At 46.3% G+C, this 16,190-nt stretch overlaps 1 protein-coding gene across 2 annotated transcripts in view; it reads right to left on the bottom strand.

Moving 5' to 3' along the window:
- Arsg (arylsulfatase G) overlaps positions 1 to 3,235 on the bottom strand; it is a 73,986-nt gene extending 70,751 nt beyond the window's left edge. For both annotated transcript variants that reach the window (XM_051179622.1, XM_051179619.1), the window contains exon 1: positions 2,934 to 3,235. In XM_051179622.1, coding sequence (XP_051035579.1) covers positions 2,934 to 3,151 — 218 coding nt within the window. In that variant the 5' untranslated portion in view covers positions 3,152 to 3,235. The remainder of the gene's footprint in view (positions 1 to 2,933) is intronic.
- Between the last annotated feature and the right edge of the window lie 12,955 nt (positions 3,236 to 16,190).

The following is a 16,190-nucleotide window of genomic DNA, read 5'->3' as shown; positions in this document are numbered from 1 at the left end:
CCAGTAGATGCTCTCTAACATTGAGAAGACAGGTAAGTGAGCAGATCGGGCTAGAGTAACGGTCTCCCCAGGGAGAAAAAAAAATTCAACGAGCAAAATTCAAGATGGACAAACAAGCGTGGTGGTACACATCTCAGAGAGGTCTGTGAGGTGGAGGTCAGTCTGGTCTACATAGCAAGTTCCAGGACAGCCAGGACCTCATAATGAAAGCCTGTCTCAAAAAAAAAAAGAAAGAAAGAAAGGAAGGAAGAAAGAAAGAAAGAAAGAAAGAAAGAAAGAAAGAAAGAAAAAAGTAAGTAGGGCCAGGTGTAGTTATTAATGCCTTTAATTCCAGGACTCAGAAGACAGTGGCAGGCAGATCTCTGTAAGACCAGCCTGGTCTACAAATTATATTTCCGGAATGGTCAGGGCTATACAGAGAAACCCTGTCTTGAAAAAAAGAAAAAGAAAGGAGAGATGATATTTTAAAAAACTGTTTCAGCTCCCACACACTTTTTCTGAGATAAGGTCTTAGCCTCTTAGCCCAGGACAGCCTCGAACTTGCCATCTTCCTGACTTGGCTTTCACGATGCTGAGATTATAGGCATGTCCCACAAAGCCTGGCTCTGACGCCCATTTATTGATGAGCAGATATTAATTGCTCACTATACAGAAAACCCCATGCTTGCGCCAGGAATATAAATGGGGGAAAACAGTTATTTTTCTGTGAAAGTTTTCTGCTGCTGACACAAACAAATCACAACTGGGCGGCTTGAAGCCACCATGCAGGAAAACAAAGGTGTCAGTGGGATCGGTTTCTTTGGGAACAGAGGTTCTCGAGCTTCCTAATGCTGTGCCCCTTTAATACAGTTCCTCATGCTGTGGTGAACCCCAACCACGAAATGATTTCCTTGCCACTTCATAACTGTAACTTTGGGACTGTAAAGGATCATAATGTGAATATCTGATGTGCGGGGTATCTGAAATGTAACCCCCACAGGGGGGTCACGACCCACAGGTTGAGAACCATTGTTCTGGAAGCTGAAGGAGAATCGATTCTGTCTCTCTGCAGACTCTCCGTGGCTGACAGCAGTCCTTGGCAGGGACACAACCCTCCAATCCCTGTCTCTACCCTTGTACTTACTGCCAACATACCCTCTTCCTTTTATCTTTGCATTTTAGTATTTAGATGAGGCCCAGGCTGGCCTTAAATTCTTGACCCTCCTGGCTAATAGTCCCGAGTGCTAGAATCACAGGCATGTACCACTGTGACCCTGCCCACCCCCCCACCCCTATTCTTACAAGGACACTAGTCATTGGGTTTGCTTCACCTTAAACCCCTTGTCATCGAATCATGAAGATCCTTCGATGCTCCAATTTGTGGAGACTCTGAGGTTCTGGGTAGATATGAATTTGGAAGGGGGGTTGCTATTTAACACAACCCATGTGGTCAGCCACAGGAAGACTCACCGTGTAAAGCTGCAAGGGAAGAGTGCACCATAGTAAACTGAGACTTAAGTGGTAAGCAGCAACTCAAGAGACAGGAAGTGGACAGCGAGCTCAGGGAGTGTCCACCACACAGATCAGTAAAGTGTGACCCACCTCGGGAGGTGACAACTGAAGAGGAAAAAAGCAGTTCATGAGGTGTTTTATGGAGTTTGGGCTGTGAAAGCCTCTGGATGATTGGAAGCCGAATAATCCGGGAAGTTCACCTTGGCGAAGATGAGTACGGCGGTGAAGTCAGATGCAAGGGGCTTTATCTTCAGAAAAAGCTCCAAGTATTGCAATACATAATACATGAGGCAGAAACTCTGTAAAGATATTCCACACGCTATCCCTAGCAAGTAGATGGAGCCAGGCCCACTGAGCCAAATGTAGTGCTTTACAAAACATAGACAGGATCCATGCTGGCTGGCCATGCCCCTGCATCCAGCTGAATCAACACTGACCCAAGGGGGTATGGGGGACCCAAAGGAGTCTGCAAGCTCTTACACGTATTCTCCACCTAAGCAGAGAAAGGAGCTGGGATTTGAACAAGAGTTTTCTATGATTGGTCTATAAACACTACAGCTGCCTAGCACACACATGCTCCCTTTTATGGTCCATTAGACGTACAAGCCTTAAATGCTAGCTGGCCTTTGTTCACAAATAAATGTGTGTCCTCAGTAGCTCTCAGTCTGCTCATCATAGACCATCCTCTCCATTGAAGACCCAGGCAGGTGCTTCATGTCTTCTACGGACTCCAAAAGCTCCCAATGTGAGCACATGTAAGACTTGATAGTTTGCCTTTCCCTTAACCTGTCTCTCCCCATCTGGAAAGTGAGTAACTGGAGGGCAAGAAATTTTGTCTTGTCCACCTCTAAATTCTCAACTCCTAACATACATAATCTGACCAAATGAATGGATGGATGGGTGAGTGGGTGGGTATATGGACTGGTGGATGATGAATGCATGACAAGTGGATGACTGGTAAATGAATGGATAGATGAATGGCTGGCTGGAGGATGGATGGATGATGGAAAGATGGACAGATGAACAGATGACATATGGATGGATGATAGGTAAATAAGTGTATGGGTGGATATATGGATATATCTTTATGATACTATACTGGCTTCAAATCTAATAAATCAATACAGTAATGAAATCAACACGGATTCATCAACTGACTATTAGAGTGCTTTGTGGGAGCTGGAGAAATGGCTCAGCAGATAAGAGCACTTGTTGCCCTTAAAGGAGATGTGGGTTCAATCACCAGCACTCACATGGTAGCTTATAACCATTTATAATCCCAGTTCCTGAGAGTTCAAGAGGTGCAGTTACATGTTCACATGGGTGCATATACGAACACTCATACATATAAAACAAATCTAAAAAAGAAAAGATTAATTATTTTGCACCCCCAACAAAAACTAGAATGGCACAAAGCGTTGCTTGGTGCTCTCCAGACTCACCTCATTCCTTCAGAAGCCATCTTGTCGAGATTAGTGGTGTCCTTTGTTTCTGCCCAGTTTGCTCCCAGGTCACCCCATCCCATGTCATCAGCCAAGATGATCACAATGTTTGGTTTGGGGGCTCTTGTTTTCCCACTGAGAGAGAAATCCAGGAGAGGGTAGAAAAATCCAGAGAAAGTCATGCCGACCAACAAAACCTTTAGAAAAAGCCAGCCCATGGTGGCACACAAAGACTTGTGTTGTCTCAGTTGAGCGATAATGGGCCACCACCACAGGTTTCCCTAATCCTTTCCTCTTTGTTCACCTCAGAAAGCCACCAAGAAGCATGGGTCCAGCTGGCAAAAATACACTGGTGTTAATGATGGCTACAGGAATGGTAGGAATTACAGAAAAAAAAAAAAGTCCCCATCTAGAATCCTAATCCAAGAGAGTCAGGAAATGTGTCACCCTAGAGTGGATTGGCCCCCTGGAGATGTCATCTCATCACAGTTTAGTAAGAAGAAGTAAGAAGACTGGCTGGGTGCAGCATTCAGATATCCACATCAATATCAATGACCACCCTTTGGCCACTTAGCAAGTCAGTGACCCTCTGCACTCAGGGAGGCTCGGGACAAGCCTTGCATCTGCTTAGCACTCCATCTGGTGATTGCAGGAGAAGTTCTCACATCTGCAGAACACCCGCATGTTCTCAGGAGGCACGGTCAGCCCCAAACGAGTATCTGAGTTCCAGATGAGGTTTCTGTAAGGCTTCCTGAACGAACAAAATTTGACAAGACAACAGCATTGAAACAGCCAGGCCGGTTGTGTTGTAGTCAGTAGCTTGGGAAATAATCACTTTTCCATGCCAACAGATGTTTCCCTTCTTATTTGAATGCTTAACTGGCTCCTTGGTCTCTTCCACCTGAAAAGCAGGGATGACAATAATATTTACAACGGACCTATAGTAACAGGGCTGGCGGTAACATTACTTACAGGTCACACATCCCTGAGTGGGATGAACACCAGCCAGATCCCAGTCTGCTAATCCCCTCGCTGAGTGCTTCCCCATCCCTACCACTGCAAGTGATCAAACTCCTTGAGAATTCGAGAGGAAAATGTAAAGTCTCATCATCAAGACACAACTGTTTATAACGTACATGTTATGACCTAATGTTTCCATAAGAAACTCTCGGCATAAGTTACTCTAGGAGGCTTGGGGAATAGCTCTATTGGCAGAGTGCTTGCCTAGCACACACAAAGCCCTAGGTTTGATCCCCCAACACTTCATAAACCAGGTGTGGTTAGTGTCTGGCTGTAATGCCAGCATTTGTGGGTAAAGTCAGGAGAACCAGATTTTTTTTTTAAATAACTTTTTAATTTAAATTTGAAACAAGCTTGTTTTACATGTCAATCACAGTTTCTGCACCCTCCCATCCTCCCCTGTTCCCCCACCACCACAAACCGGCATCCCATCCCCTTTCTGCTCCCCAGGGATGGTGAGGCCTTCCATGGGGAGTCTTCAAAGTCTGTCATACCATTTGGAGCAGGGCCTAGGCCCTCCTCCATGTGTCTAGGCTGAGGGAGTATTCCTCTGTGTGAAATGAGCTCCCAAAGTCCATTTGTATACTAGGGATGAATACTGATCCACTACCAGAGGCCCCATAGACTGTCCAGTCCTCCTAACTAACATCCACATTCAGGGAGTCTGGGTCACTCCTGTGCTGGTTTCCCAGCTATCAGAGTGGGGTCCATGAGTTCCTCCATGTTAAGGTCAGCAGTTTCTGTGGGTTTCTCCAGACTGGTCTGACCCCTTTGCTCATCACTCCTCCCTCTCTGCAACTGGATTCCAGGAGTTTGGCTCAGTGTTTAGCCTGGGGGTGTCTGCTTCTGCTTCCATCAGTTACTAGATGAAGGCTCTAGGATGGCAGATAAGGTAGTCATCAGTCTCACTATCGGGGAAGGGCATTTAAGGTTGCCTCTCCACTATTGCTTAGATTGTTAGTTGGGATCATCCTGGTATATCTCTGGACATTTCCCTAGTGCCAGATTTCTCTTAAAACCTATAATGGCTCCCTCTATTATGGTATCTCTTTTCTTGCTCTCCTCTATTCTTTCCCTGACTCAATCTGAAGACCAGATTCTTACAGTAATCCTCAGCCAGTCTGAGGCCAGCCTAAGTCACTGCCTCAAAGCAAACAGCTTCCCCCACAGAAATTAACTTACGGAAAAAAAAAAGAACTATGAAAACAAAGTTTATAATAGGCTCTAGGTGGAGAACATGTTTCTGCTCTCCTCAGAATGCATTCAGTTTTTCTGAATGATTGTAATGTTCATAATTAGGCCAGGTGGTAATGGCGCACACCTTTGATCCCCGCACTTGGAAGGCAGAGGCAGACAGATCTCTGTGAATTCCAGGACAGACTCCAAAGCTACATTAGAGAAACTCTGTCTCAAAAAAAAAAAACCCAAAATTATAATGATAATAATGCATATAATGAAATGCTACCAAAAAAGTTACAAAGAATTAATAGAAACATGTCCTTGTATATTCTCATCATGACTTTTTACTGGGAGGGGTAGCTCATTGGTAGAGCGCCGATTTAGCATGCACATGACCCTGATTTCATCCCTATCCATCCCACAGAAAGCAAACAAACAACAAGAACAAAACATTTAACCAATGATTCCCACACCTGGACATGCATACATATTAGCAAACTCAGAGTCGAGGATCTAACTGGGTTGGTGGAGTGCTTGCCTACCATACACACTCGCAAAGTCCTGGGCTCGATCCCCAGCATTTCCATAAACTATGTAGTGAAATGCATCCATGATTCCAGCACTCTGGAGGCAGGGGCTGAAAGAGCTAAAATTCAAGGTTACCCTCTATTACATAGCCAGTTGAGGGCCAGCCTGGGCTCCAAGATATCCATTCTCAAGAGAGAGAGAGAGAAGAAAAAGGAAGGAAGGAGGAAGAAAGGAAGGAAGGTAGGAAGGAAGGAAGGAAGGAAGGAAGGAAGGAAGGAAGGAAGGAAGGAAGGAAGGAAAACCCACTGGGAAAGCTGGGACTGTTTTCTGCTTGTTGCATTGATTTTTCAAAACAAGACCTCTGGTAGCTCAAACTCAGTATGCAGCGGATGACCTTGAATCCCTGGCCCTCCTACTGCTACCTCCCTCGAGCTGGGATTACAGGTGTGAGCCATCGCTTCTGGCTTTGAGATATGAATTTGAGCAAGCTCCCAGGTGAGACCTACACCACGTGTCCTCGGTTCACTCTTAGAATAGCAAGATGTTGGAGAATAAAAATATCATGACTCTGGGCCTAGAAGAAAAAAGGAACTGCGTGGCCTAACTGGAGATGACTCAGCTCCGGTGGACAAAGCCGAAAGCAATGTATCAGACAAAGTTCTGAAGCAAACGGAGCTGAGAACAAACTCAAATCATTCTTTCTTTACTTAAAGGCTCTAAATCTGAAAGGTGTCACAGTGCTGAATAACAGCAGCCTTCCACCCGTGGGAGCCAGCAAGGGACCAATCTGCAAAATGTAAAAATGCTACAGACTGGGGCTATTTCACATGCTATTTCTAAATAAATAAATAATATGGGAGGGGGGGGGTGCCAAGACGGGGTTTCTCTGTGTAGCTCTGGCTGTCTTGAAACTCCCTCTGTAGACCAGGCTAGGTTCTTTAACTCACAGAGATCCACCTGCCTCTGTCTCTGGAGTCCTGGGTGTGCCACCACTGCCTGGTCAAAATAATAATAATAATAATAATAATAATAATAATTAGGTTACGTATCTTTGTGAGCAAGGCATGGTGGTGTGTCTCTTCAATCCCAGCACTTGGGAGGCAGAAGCAAGTAGATCTCTATGAGTTTGAGGCCAGCCTGGTCTCTGTAGCAAATTCTAGGCCAGCCAGGGCTGCATAGGGAGACCCCCCCCCTCAAAACGAAAAACAAACAAACAAAAAAAACTAATTACATGTTTTTGTGCATGTGTATGTGCACAAGCCGTGGCACTCACACGTGGAAGTCAGAAGATAACTTGCTAGATTCCATTCTCTCCTTCCCAAGTGAGGTGCCAGGGATCAAACTCAAGGTAGGCTTGGTGGCAAGCCCCTTTACCCACTGGGCATCTCCATAGCTAGGCATTCCAACCAGCTTAGCATTGTTAGCTTCAGGAGATGGGAGTGATTGGAGTAATAAATGCTAGAAGATCTTGATAAAAGCAAAAGAAATGCAAAGCCAACCTAAGTCTAAGGGAACAGGGGAGGCTCATCTGGAGGCTCCGTGAGCCAACAGTTTGGAAAGGCAAACCCTTACACTTCCCAAAAGGAGTCCTTTTATTTTCACACTTGACTAGATTCAAGTGGCATTCCCTGATCTTGAGGTCCCAGAGACTTCTCCCTTTCTGGAAGGCAGGTGCTTAACAAACACTTGTTCACCTGCTGGTTAATTCCCAGCCTCCTTCTACCGGGAGCAGCCACGAGAGGCTTTTCTTCTTAAAGCTGCTTAGCTTAGGGCACTAGTGTGGCCTCATTTCTGGTCAATAATCCAACTCAGGATGACCTGACCATACAAGAATTCCAGGGTGTGGGGGAGCTTGTTGAAGAAGGAAGAGAAAATTAAAGTGGAAATCTAACTAGATTGGCTTCCCCTGGAGTTCCAGGACAAGGCATTCCTTTGAGGATTTGTAAAAGGAAGCTTTGAACACTCCACTTCAAATTTTCTTAGATGGAAATGAGCTCATCCAGCCAGCAGACTACCACAGATTTCTTCTCCACATCCATATTGTCAAGGGGATGTTTAAGCCCTTTCTGCTTATGTATTTACTTTCTTTAACTGAAGGGAAGAGACAAACTATACGGTCAAAGGTTGGACTTGACCCACGGGTTTTAGTGAAGAGTCATGCTGAGACTCTGAACTTCTCTGTCCTAAACAAAGTGGCCCCTGGTACTGTCTGGGGGCATCATCCTGTGTCACGTACCCAACTCTGACTTTATGAATCTCGCTCAGGAAAGAGGACTAGGGATACAGCCAAAGTGGTTGAGATAGCTCAGTTGGTAAAGTACTTGCTAAGAAAGTGTGAGCACATGAGTTCCAGCCCCCAGAACCCACATAAAGACTGGTGCGGTGGTCCAGGATTCTCCTCCCAACGGCACTCGACCCTTGAGGCTTTCTGGCCAGGCAGCCTAACCAAATTAGCAAGTTCCAGGTCAATGAAAGACATGTCTCATAAAACAAGGTGGGAAGTGGCCAGTGGAAAGACATCTGAGGTTGGCGTCTGGTCTTGACACGCACACGCACCCATGGATAGACACACATCTCACAGAGGAGCACACAGAAAAAGAGAGGAAGCGCAGGTCAGGCGCTCTCCTCCCAGAAGTGAGAGCAAAGTAAAGCATTCACTCTTCTCTCCACTTCAGTGGAAGGTGCCGGGCTACTTATCTCAACACATGGCAAAATGAAGCCTATCTGTGGTAGGTTCCTGCCAAGTAGGTATCTTCAGCTCCCCGGACCTCTACTTTTCCTAGGCAGCAGAACAAACCTTAACTGTCGATCAGCCTCACCAATTCCAACCCCCACTTCATTGGTTTTGATTCTAGAGGTTGAACCCAGGCCCTTCATGCATGCTAAGCCGCTCCTACCCTATCATATACAGCTCCGGAATGTTTAAGGTCCGTTTAACCCTTTAATTTCTAGGCTTGCTTATGGGTGAGGGTAGAGAAAGGACCCACAAGCAGGCTCTCAGCTGGGCGGCCTGGGCTAAGGCAACCTGCAGATCTGTTGAGCAGTGTTTGAGCAACCCGGTGCTGGAAGTCCTCTCTATCACCTGACCCTGGCTTCCCACAGACTTTCCTGTGGCCAAGCATCCTCCTGGAGAACCTTGAAAACAGCTGAAATAACAAGGAGGTTGGGCAGACCTTTCTGGCACGGGGCTCTGTTGGTTTTCCAGAAATGAAGCTTCTGGGGGACGAAGGCCAACAAAGACAAAGGAGAAAGGAGACATGCCTGATTGCAGAGTCCTGCTGTTTCACCAGCCAGTTCAGAGCACGGTCTAGACATTGGCAAGGGGCCAGGAGTCACATGGGGATGTTCCAGGAGGGGCCTTGGGCACCAGCTGTCCACATGTGGTCGAGGGTGGTTCTCAGGCACTTGGTCATTGGCCCGCCACACAGGCACTAGCGCTTTGATCTAGGTACTGTGCGCACAACCATACATGAAACAAGACAAAGTCCCCACCCCCACACCCACCCCACTTGTTTTTCTCCCCCTAGGGGAGTGGAGGATGGAGTAAGTAAAATATAAATGCTGTGGAGCAAACCAAAGCCTTCCCCACTTTGACGGATTTTTATTTTTATTTATTTATTTATTTATTTATTTTGAGACAGGGTTTCTCTGTATTGCTTTAGAGCCTGTCCTGGAACTAGCTCTGTAGACCAGGCTGGCCTCGAACTCACAGCGATCCGCCTGTTTCTGCCTCCCGAGTGCTGGGATTTAAGACAGTGCCACCAATGCCCAGCCTTGACAGACTTCTATATCCTCTCCTAGGTATATCCAATCTGTGCCCCTGGGGTAGCTATACAAAAACATACGTTTCCTTAAAACATTAAGCTTTTGTTTTGTTTTGGGCAGGGATGTGCAGTTTGCAACTCCATTTTGTGGTTCTCCAGCCTGAACTTCACAGATGACAATGTCCCAGCTCACTAGCAAGAGATCGGCTATGCCTTCGGGTAAGTTCGACAAGCCCTTCCTCTTTTCCTAAGTTCCTTTCATCAGGTGTTTTGTTACAGCAAGGAGAAAAATAACTGACACATCTTTGATAGAAAGCCTTTACTGAAACCAGACATTGTCAGCGCATGCCTTTAATGCTAGCACTTGGGAGACAGAAGTGGGTAGTTCTCTAAGTTCAAGGTCAGCCGGGTCTACAGAGCAAGCTCCAGGACAACTAGAACTAAACAAAGAAACCCTGTCTCCAAAAACAAACAACAACAAAAAAAAAAAAAAAAAAAAAAAAAACAAAAGAATGCCTTCACTGAGGTTGGGGAAGCCAGTCCCACTTAATTCACTAAGACCTTTATTTACGTGTTTATTTATGTATTATGCAGCTCAAGCCAGATCCTGTTTTTCCCTCCTGGGAGCCAGGGATGCCAGGAAAGTCAACAGGAGGGAAAGGACATCCTGCCCAGGGTTAGGCCAAGGCCACCTGTGCAGATTGTCACAGAAGGAAGCCATTCGACAGAGGCCACTCTGGGAGGACCAAAGTGGCTTCACACCATGCATCTAAAAACCCAGTAGCCCTTCGGAAATTATATCCGGGACTTGATGCACCACAGAGAAAGCCAGCGGGAGCAGCTGCTCCTGAGTCCACCTTCCCTTTAAATCTCTCCCCCACCTGAGAAGACAAATCAAAAGGGCTGGAGGTCACATGCCCGAACCTGAACCCAGCCCCCAGGACAGAGTTAATTTTAAAGATTCCTTATATTTGCTAAATATTTTATTATGGATGTGGCAAAACATACCAAGCTTGAGAAACTCATGCTGACTTATCCAGCTTGTAGACCCACCAATCAACATATAGCCGGTCTGATCAAGATGTCTCCCTCCTCATCCTTTGCAGCTCCTGTTATGATAAAGCTAGAAAGGAACCTGGCGTGGGGGGACCACGGCCGATTCCATGGCAGGTGAGGGTGACCGGGGCAGGGGACAAATGCAGGGGGAGGGAGGGGGTGCAAACAAGCCAGGCAGACAGAGCTTAAGTGGAAAGTTTCATTAGACAAGGGAGGGGGAAGGAAAGAGGAAAGAGGTAAAAAGACATAGAGAGAGGACAGACGGTAAGAGGGAGACAGGAAAAATCTTGTCTGTCCCAGGGGGTCAGCGGGTAAAGAAAGAGCAGAGCGAGCAGGAAGAGAGCTGGAAAAGAGTGTGGCAGGGGTCTGTCTATTAAAGGATCCTTTGCACCTGCGTGCAGACTACACAATCATGGAACTCTGGGCTGACCAGGGTACTGCCTGAGTGCATTCTGCCAGGTGATGGGCAGGCCAGCATAATGCGGGAATTCTTACAGCTCCCCTCTCAATAGATAAGGGATTGTTTCTATTTCTATGTGTGTATGGCACACGGTGTGAGTGTCCTCATGCCCGGAGAGGGCAGTGAGTCCTCTGGGGCCGGAGTTAGAGGGAGGTATGAGCCTCATGACTTCGGTGCTGGGAACCAAACGGGTCCTCTGGAAGAGCAGGAGCACTCTTAACCGTGGAGCAGTCTCTCCAGATTTTAAGTAAATCCCAGACACTGTGTATTATGTTCTAGATATGTACTATCCTCACTCAAAGGTTCCTGTGGTAAAGGCTTAACTTAACATACTATTTTTTTATATATGTATCTGTATTTTATTGCATGAATATTTTGACTGCATGTATGTCTGCTCACCACGTGTGTACCCAGCCACTGCGGAGGTCAGAAGAGGGTATCAGATCACCTGGAGATCACCTCTTACAGGCAAGAGAAATTTGTGCTCCTAACTCCTGAGCCACCTCTCCAGCCCCTGACGATGTGCTTTCAAGTCTATTTACTTACTTTATGTCCATGTGAGTGTGCCTGGGTGCATGCACCATGTGAGTGTAGGAGACTGCAGAGGTCAGAAGAAGGCATCAGATCAGGTTCCATGGAACTGAAGTTACAGATAGTTGTGAGCCACCATGTGGGTGCTTGGAATCAAACCCAGGTTCTGTGCAGAAACAGGAAGTGATCTTAACTGGTGAGCCATCTCCCCAGGCCTGGGATGAGCTTTTAGGAGACGAATGGTTCATGGGATACTAACTTCATCAACGGATTAAGGCACCAACGACTTCAGAACTCAATGGGCCATTGGAAAGAGAGGCTTAGATCAAGGAAGTCGGTCACAATCTTATCCTAGAGCCTTCCTGTCACTCTGCTCTTTCCAGCCTGGTGCCGGGCCCTACCACAGACCCAGAGCAATGGGGCCTAAAGCATTCTGAAATGTGAACCAAAATAGATCTTCTCTCACATTATTACTTTTTGTTCAAGCGTTTTGTAGTAGCAACAAATAGAAGTTTCATCCACAGATATTCCTATACAATCTCTAAAAGATGAAAAAAAAAATCAAATCACTACAATTTCATTAACCTGGGCCTTTTTAAAGATTGACAGTTATTTGTTATTGACCCCCAAGGCCAACAAATATTCAAATGTCTTCCTTTCTTATTATTCTGGTTTTGTTGTTGTTGTTTGTTTTATTTTGTTTTAAAATTTTTAGTTTGATCGTGCGTGCGTGCGTGCATGCATGTGAACCTTGAGTTGTCCACCTTTCAGGCTAGCCTTTCTGGCCAGCAAGCTCCACCCCCACAGCTCGCTTTTTTTATGTCAGTGCTAGAGTATGAATGCAGGCCTTCACACTTGCACAACAAGCATCTCACCCTCTGAGCCATCTCCCATCACACGGCTTTTGTTTTGTGTTTTGGGACCGGTCTTACAAGCCCTGGGATGATGGGTATGAACCATCACAGCCAGCTCTCGCCAACGTTTACAAAACTCTTCATTTCAATCCATATCTAGACAAGGTCTGCCTGACATACAATACATTCAGTTCCTGCCTCTTCTCACTTAAATGTTCCTCTCTCCTTTTGCCTGCAGTATACATAAAAATAAATCAAATTGCTTGCTCCAAAATTGTTCTCAAAGTTTACATTTGGCTAGCTGTATCCCCGATGGCATCATTTAATAAAATGTTTCTTCAGCTCTCCTCACTGTCTCTGCAAATGGATTCAAGGATGCAGAGGTGAGATCTGATTCCGGCTCCATTATTTTTGTTTATTTGTTCCACCAGATTTCTAAAACTTGGACCACAAAGCCCTAATCCCCAATGTGATTCTGTCTAGTGAAGGTCTCGTAGGTAATTAGCGCAGAATGGAGGAGATTAGTGGAGACAATACTTGTAGCCCCAAAGTATCCACATACAAGCCAGGGAGGCACAGCTCCATGGTGGCCTGCCATGCCTACCTGGCATTTACATGGCTGTTAGGAATGTCCAGCCTTCAAACTTGGTTGGCAAGCACTTTTAAGCCATCTCCCCAGATCCCTTTTCTTTTATGGGGTGCTGGAGATCAAGCCCTGGGCCTTTGGCAAGCTAGTTGAGCACTCTAAAACTAAGCTATAGCCTACATTCCATGTTTCTAGACTATGAGTCCAGCTTAGTCACCTGTTAGCTGGGTGGCATTGGATACGTGTCTCCGTTTCCTCATTTAGCTGGAAACAAAGCCAAAGTTAACTTCCTTTCCCTCCAACAATACAGGAGAGTGTCAGGCTGTGTCAGGAAGGCTGACTTGATGCTATGATTCTTCCTCTCCATTGCTTCACCAGGTATGAGAACGGTTTGCAAAAAAGAAGGGACACAAGCCCAAAGCCTTACTGAAATCACTGTCGAATGGAAGCCTTCCCACGGCTGATGGTGAAACCCAGACTTCTTGCGGTTATTTGCAAGTTTTTACTGGAGCTTCGTGTTGGCAAGCTCTGGTGGTGGCCGCTGCCAGAAGGACGAATTCACAAACACCTGGGCCCTAAGCAATGTCACACACACACACACACACACATACACACCCAAAGTTAATTCTGGTTTGCATTCTCCAGCTTCCAGACCATGGCTCCTTGTCATACAATCCCTTTACTGTTGTGTCATCTCTGGTAAATGTGAACTAGGTCCCTCTGCTGGGCAGAGTCTGCTGCCAGCTGACGTTGTTGGTAAAAGGTCTCTTCCAGCAAATCTGGTTTGGGGCATGACAGCTATAAGGTCTGAATGACCTTGGGGGGGGGGGGTGTGTGAAAAGGGAATTTCCCTTTTGCTCTTCCTAACTGAACGTGGGATTTAGAGGATTCACCCGCTTGTCTGAGCATGCCAGCAACTCAGCGATGGCAGCAACTTCAGTATGTTTTATGCACGACCTAATCCCAGTACCTTGCCCAGAAAGCATTCAATCAATATTTGCTGAATGAGGGCATTTTGCACTGAACAATGAAGTCTCAGCCTGATGGGCCCTGCCCTCAAAACCCAGCTTCATCTCCTCACTTTCCCTCACCTCAGATGACCGTTCTGACTTCTCCTTCTAGATACTCACTTGGTAAACGTTACTTGTTGAAAGGCTGTCTTAGGGGGCTGGAGGTGTGGTTTGGAGGCTGAGTGCTTGCCTAACACATGTCAAGCCTCTGGTTCCACCCCCAGCTCCAAGGAAAAAAGAAAAAAACAAAAACAAAAAGATGGACTCTAGAGATGGCAAAGTCAGTAAAGTGCTGACCCGAGTTCGAATTCCGGCACAGACATAAAAGCTAGGCAAGGTGTTGTGTGTGTGTAATCCCAGTGCTGGGGAGTTGGGCACAAAAAGCAGCCCTGAGAATTGCTGGCCCGACAGTCGAGCAGAACAGATGAGCTTCAAGTTTGACAAGAGACTATTTCTCAAAACGTTAAGGTAGAGAGCAATCAAGGACCACACCTGGCCTCTGATCTCTACGTGAATGTATAAATGCTCACACACACACAAACACACACACACACAAGAATAAAAGCCTACCTTCAGGAATAGACATATTTCCTATCATCTGAACTAGTTAATTAACAATTCAGAGAAGGAAGCACACCCTCTCGGTGTGGTTTTGTAGGTGATGACTGCATTCATTGGTGTCATGGAAGTCATGGAGGGTGAGCCATCTTGCTGTGCACCTGTCCCAAGCCCACCTAACACTGGAGCCCTCGATGGACCACAGCAGAGTTCCAACCAGGCAGCACCTCTCCCAGCCTCCTAGAATCACGTGCTAGGCGAACTTCTCTAACCATCAGGAAAACATGACTGTCCTGTCCCGAAAGAGTTAAAAACAGAGGCTTAAGGTGGCTAACTTCCAGGGAACCCTTGAGTGTCTGTTTAGTGAAGGCATGGGAAGCCAGCAACTATCTTGAGGCAAAGACAGAAAAGCAGGCTTTTTTCCCTTGGGCCAAGAGGAGCGTGGCAGGTTGAACCACCTCAACAATTGGCCAGAGGAAGCTAGATTTCACTGGTGCAAAGGCCAGTGGTTCTTTGTGTAGTTTTCCACACTTCAGACTAGTTTTCATAACCCAAATCCACATTATAAAGTTCACTATCACATGGGTGCATTCCTAAGTGCAACGTGATTAACACTTTCTTCTGACAACATGGGTTTGTTTTGTTAGGACTTTTCCAGCAGGCCCAAGGCTATGTTCTCTTTAGTGTGGCTATTTTTTCCCCTTTTCAGCAGTGAAAGGATGACACACGACAGGAGCGGTAAGCTAGAGAGGCTGAGGAGACTGGGAGAGAAAAGTGGTTGTGTTGAAATCAAAGTTGCTCCAGACTTAATGAGACACAGCCATGGGCAAGTCATCAATAGGGCACTGAATGATAACCGGGCGTGATAGAATGCACATCACCACAGGCCCCCCACGGCTGAGTGACCTCACTGTCCCCAAATACAGCATGCTCTCACCCACTCATGCCTTCCTGTCACTCCATGCACCCCTCCTTTGGCTCACCACCCCCACACACGCAAACAACAAACTTCTCAATATCCTTCCTGCCTGTTCTGCTCTCCACAGATCTCCATTCTATTCCAACTCCCAGGGAGCCCTAAAGAGTGATGCATTATGGGAGGACACCTCCTGGGAGCCAAGCAAATGCAGCAAGCCCTTATACTTCACTCCTTGAACCTAGGGCACAGCAGGGATTATTGTCATACTCTTATTTTCATCACTGTCCTTGTCCATCACAGCTAACCTGGTAGAAATGAAGATAATCTAAAAAGACACTTGCATCTCTCCAACATCTGACTGTCAAACTATTGGAACAATGGACCCTCAAAACTGGGAGCGTTGTGTGCACCCCCCCCCATCACATGCTGGGTGAAGGAAGAGACCATCCAGGAGAACTTGTCTCCCAGATCTAGCAGCTTGTCAGCTGCTTAAAGAGCGGGAATGAAGCTCAGACAATGATGGACAATACCACACCTTTAGAGGAAAGGCCTGGATATCTTTGGCCTTTTATTTAAACTTGCTCGAGCTTCAGGGTCTTAGTCAGAGAGAGGCTCACTGGATTTCTTTACTCCTCTTTCCAGTGTGATCACATTGAGTAAATTGCCCTTTTCTCCTTTTTCTATTAATTCGGCTGCTTTTGCTGCCTTCTTAAGGAGGGGTGGCTGTTTTTGAACTTTTGAGGTACAGACTGTGACCCCAAGTTCTGTAACACCATCACTAGCTATTCCTTT

This window comes from Phodopus roborovskii, unplaced genomic scaffold, assembly GCF_943737965.1.
Source record: "Phodopus roborovskii unplaced genomic scaffold, PHOROB, whole genome shotgun sequence".
Classification (NCBI taxonomy): Eukaryota; Metazoa; Chordata; class Mammalia; order Rodentia; family Cricetidae; genus Phodopus; species Phodopus roborovskii.
The sequence above is the reverse complement of the archived record's forward strand: the minus strand, read 5'-3'. Positions and strand labels throughout refer to the sequence as shown.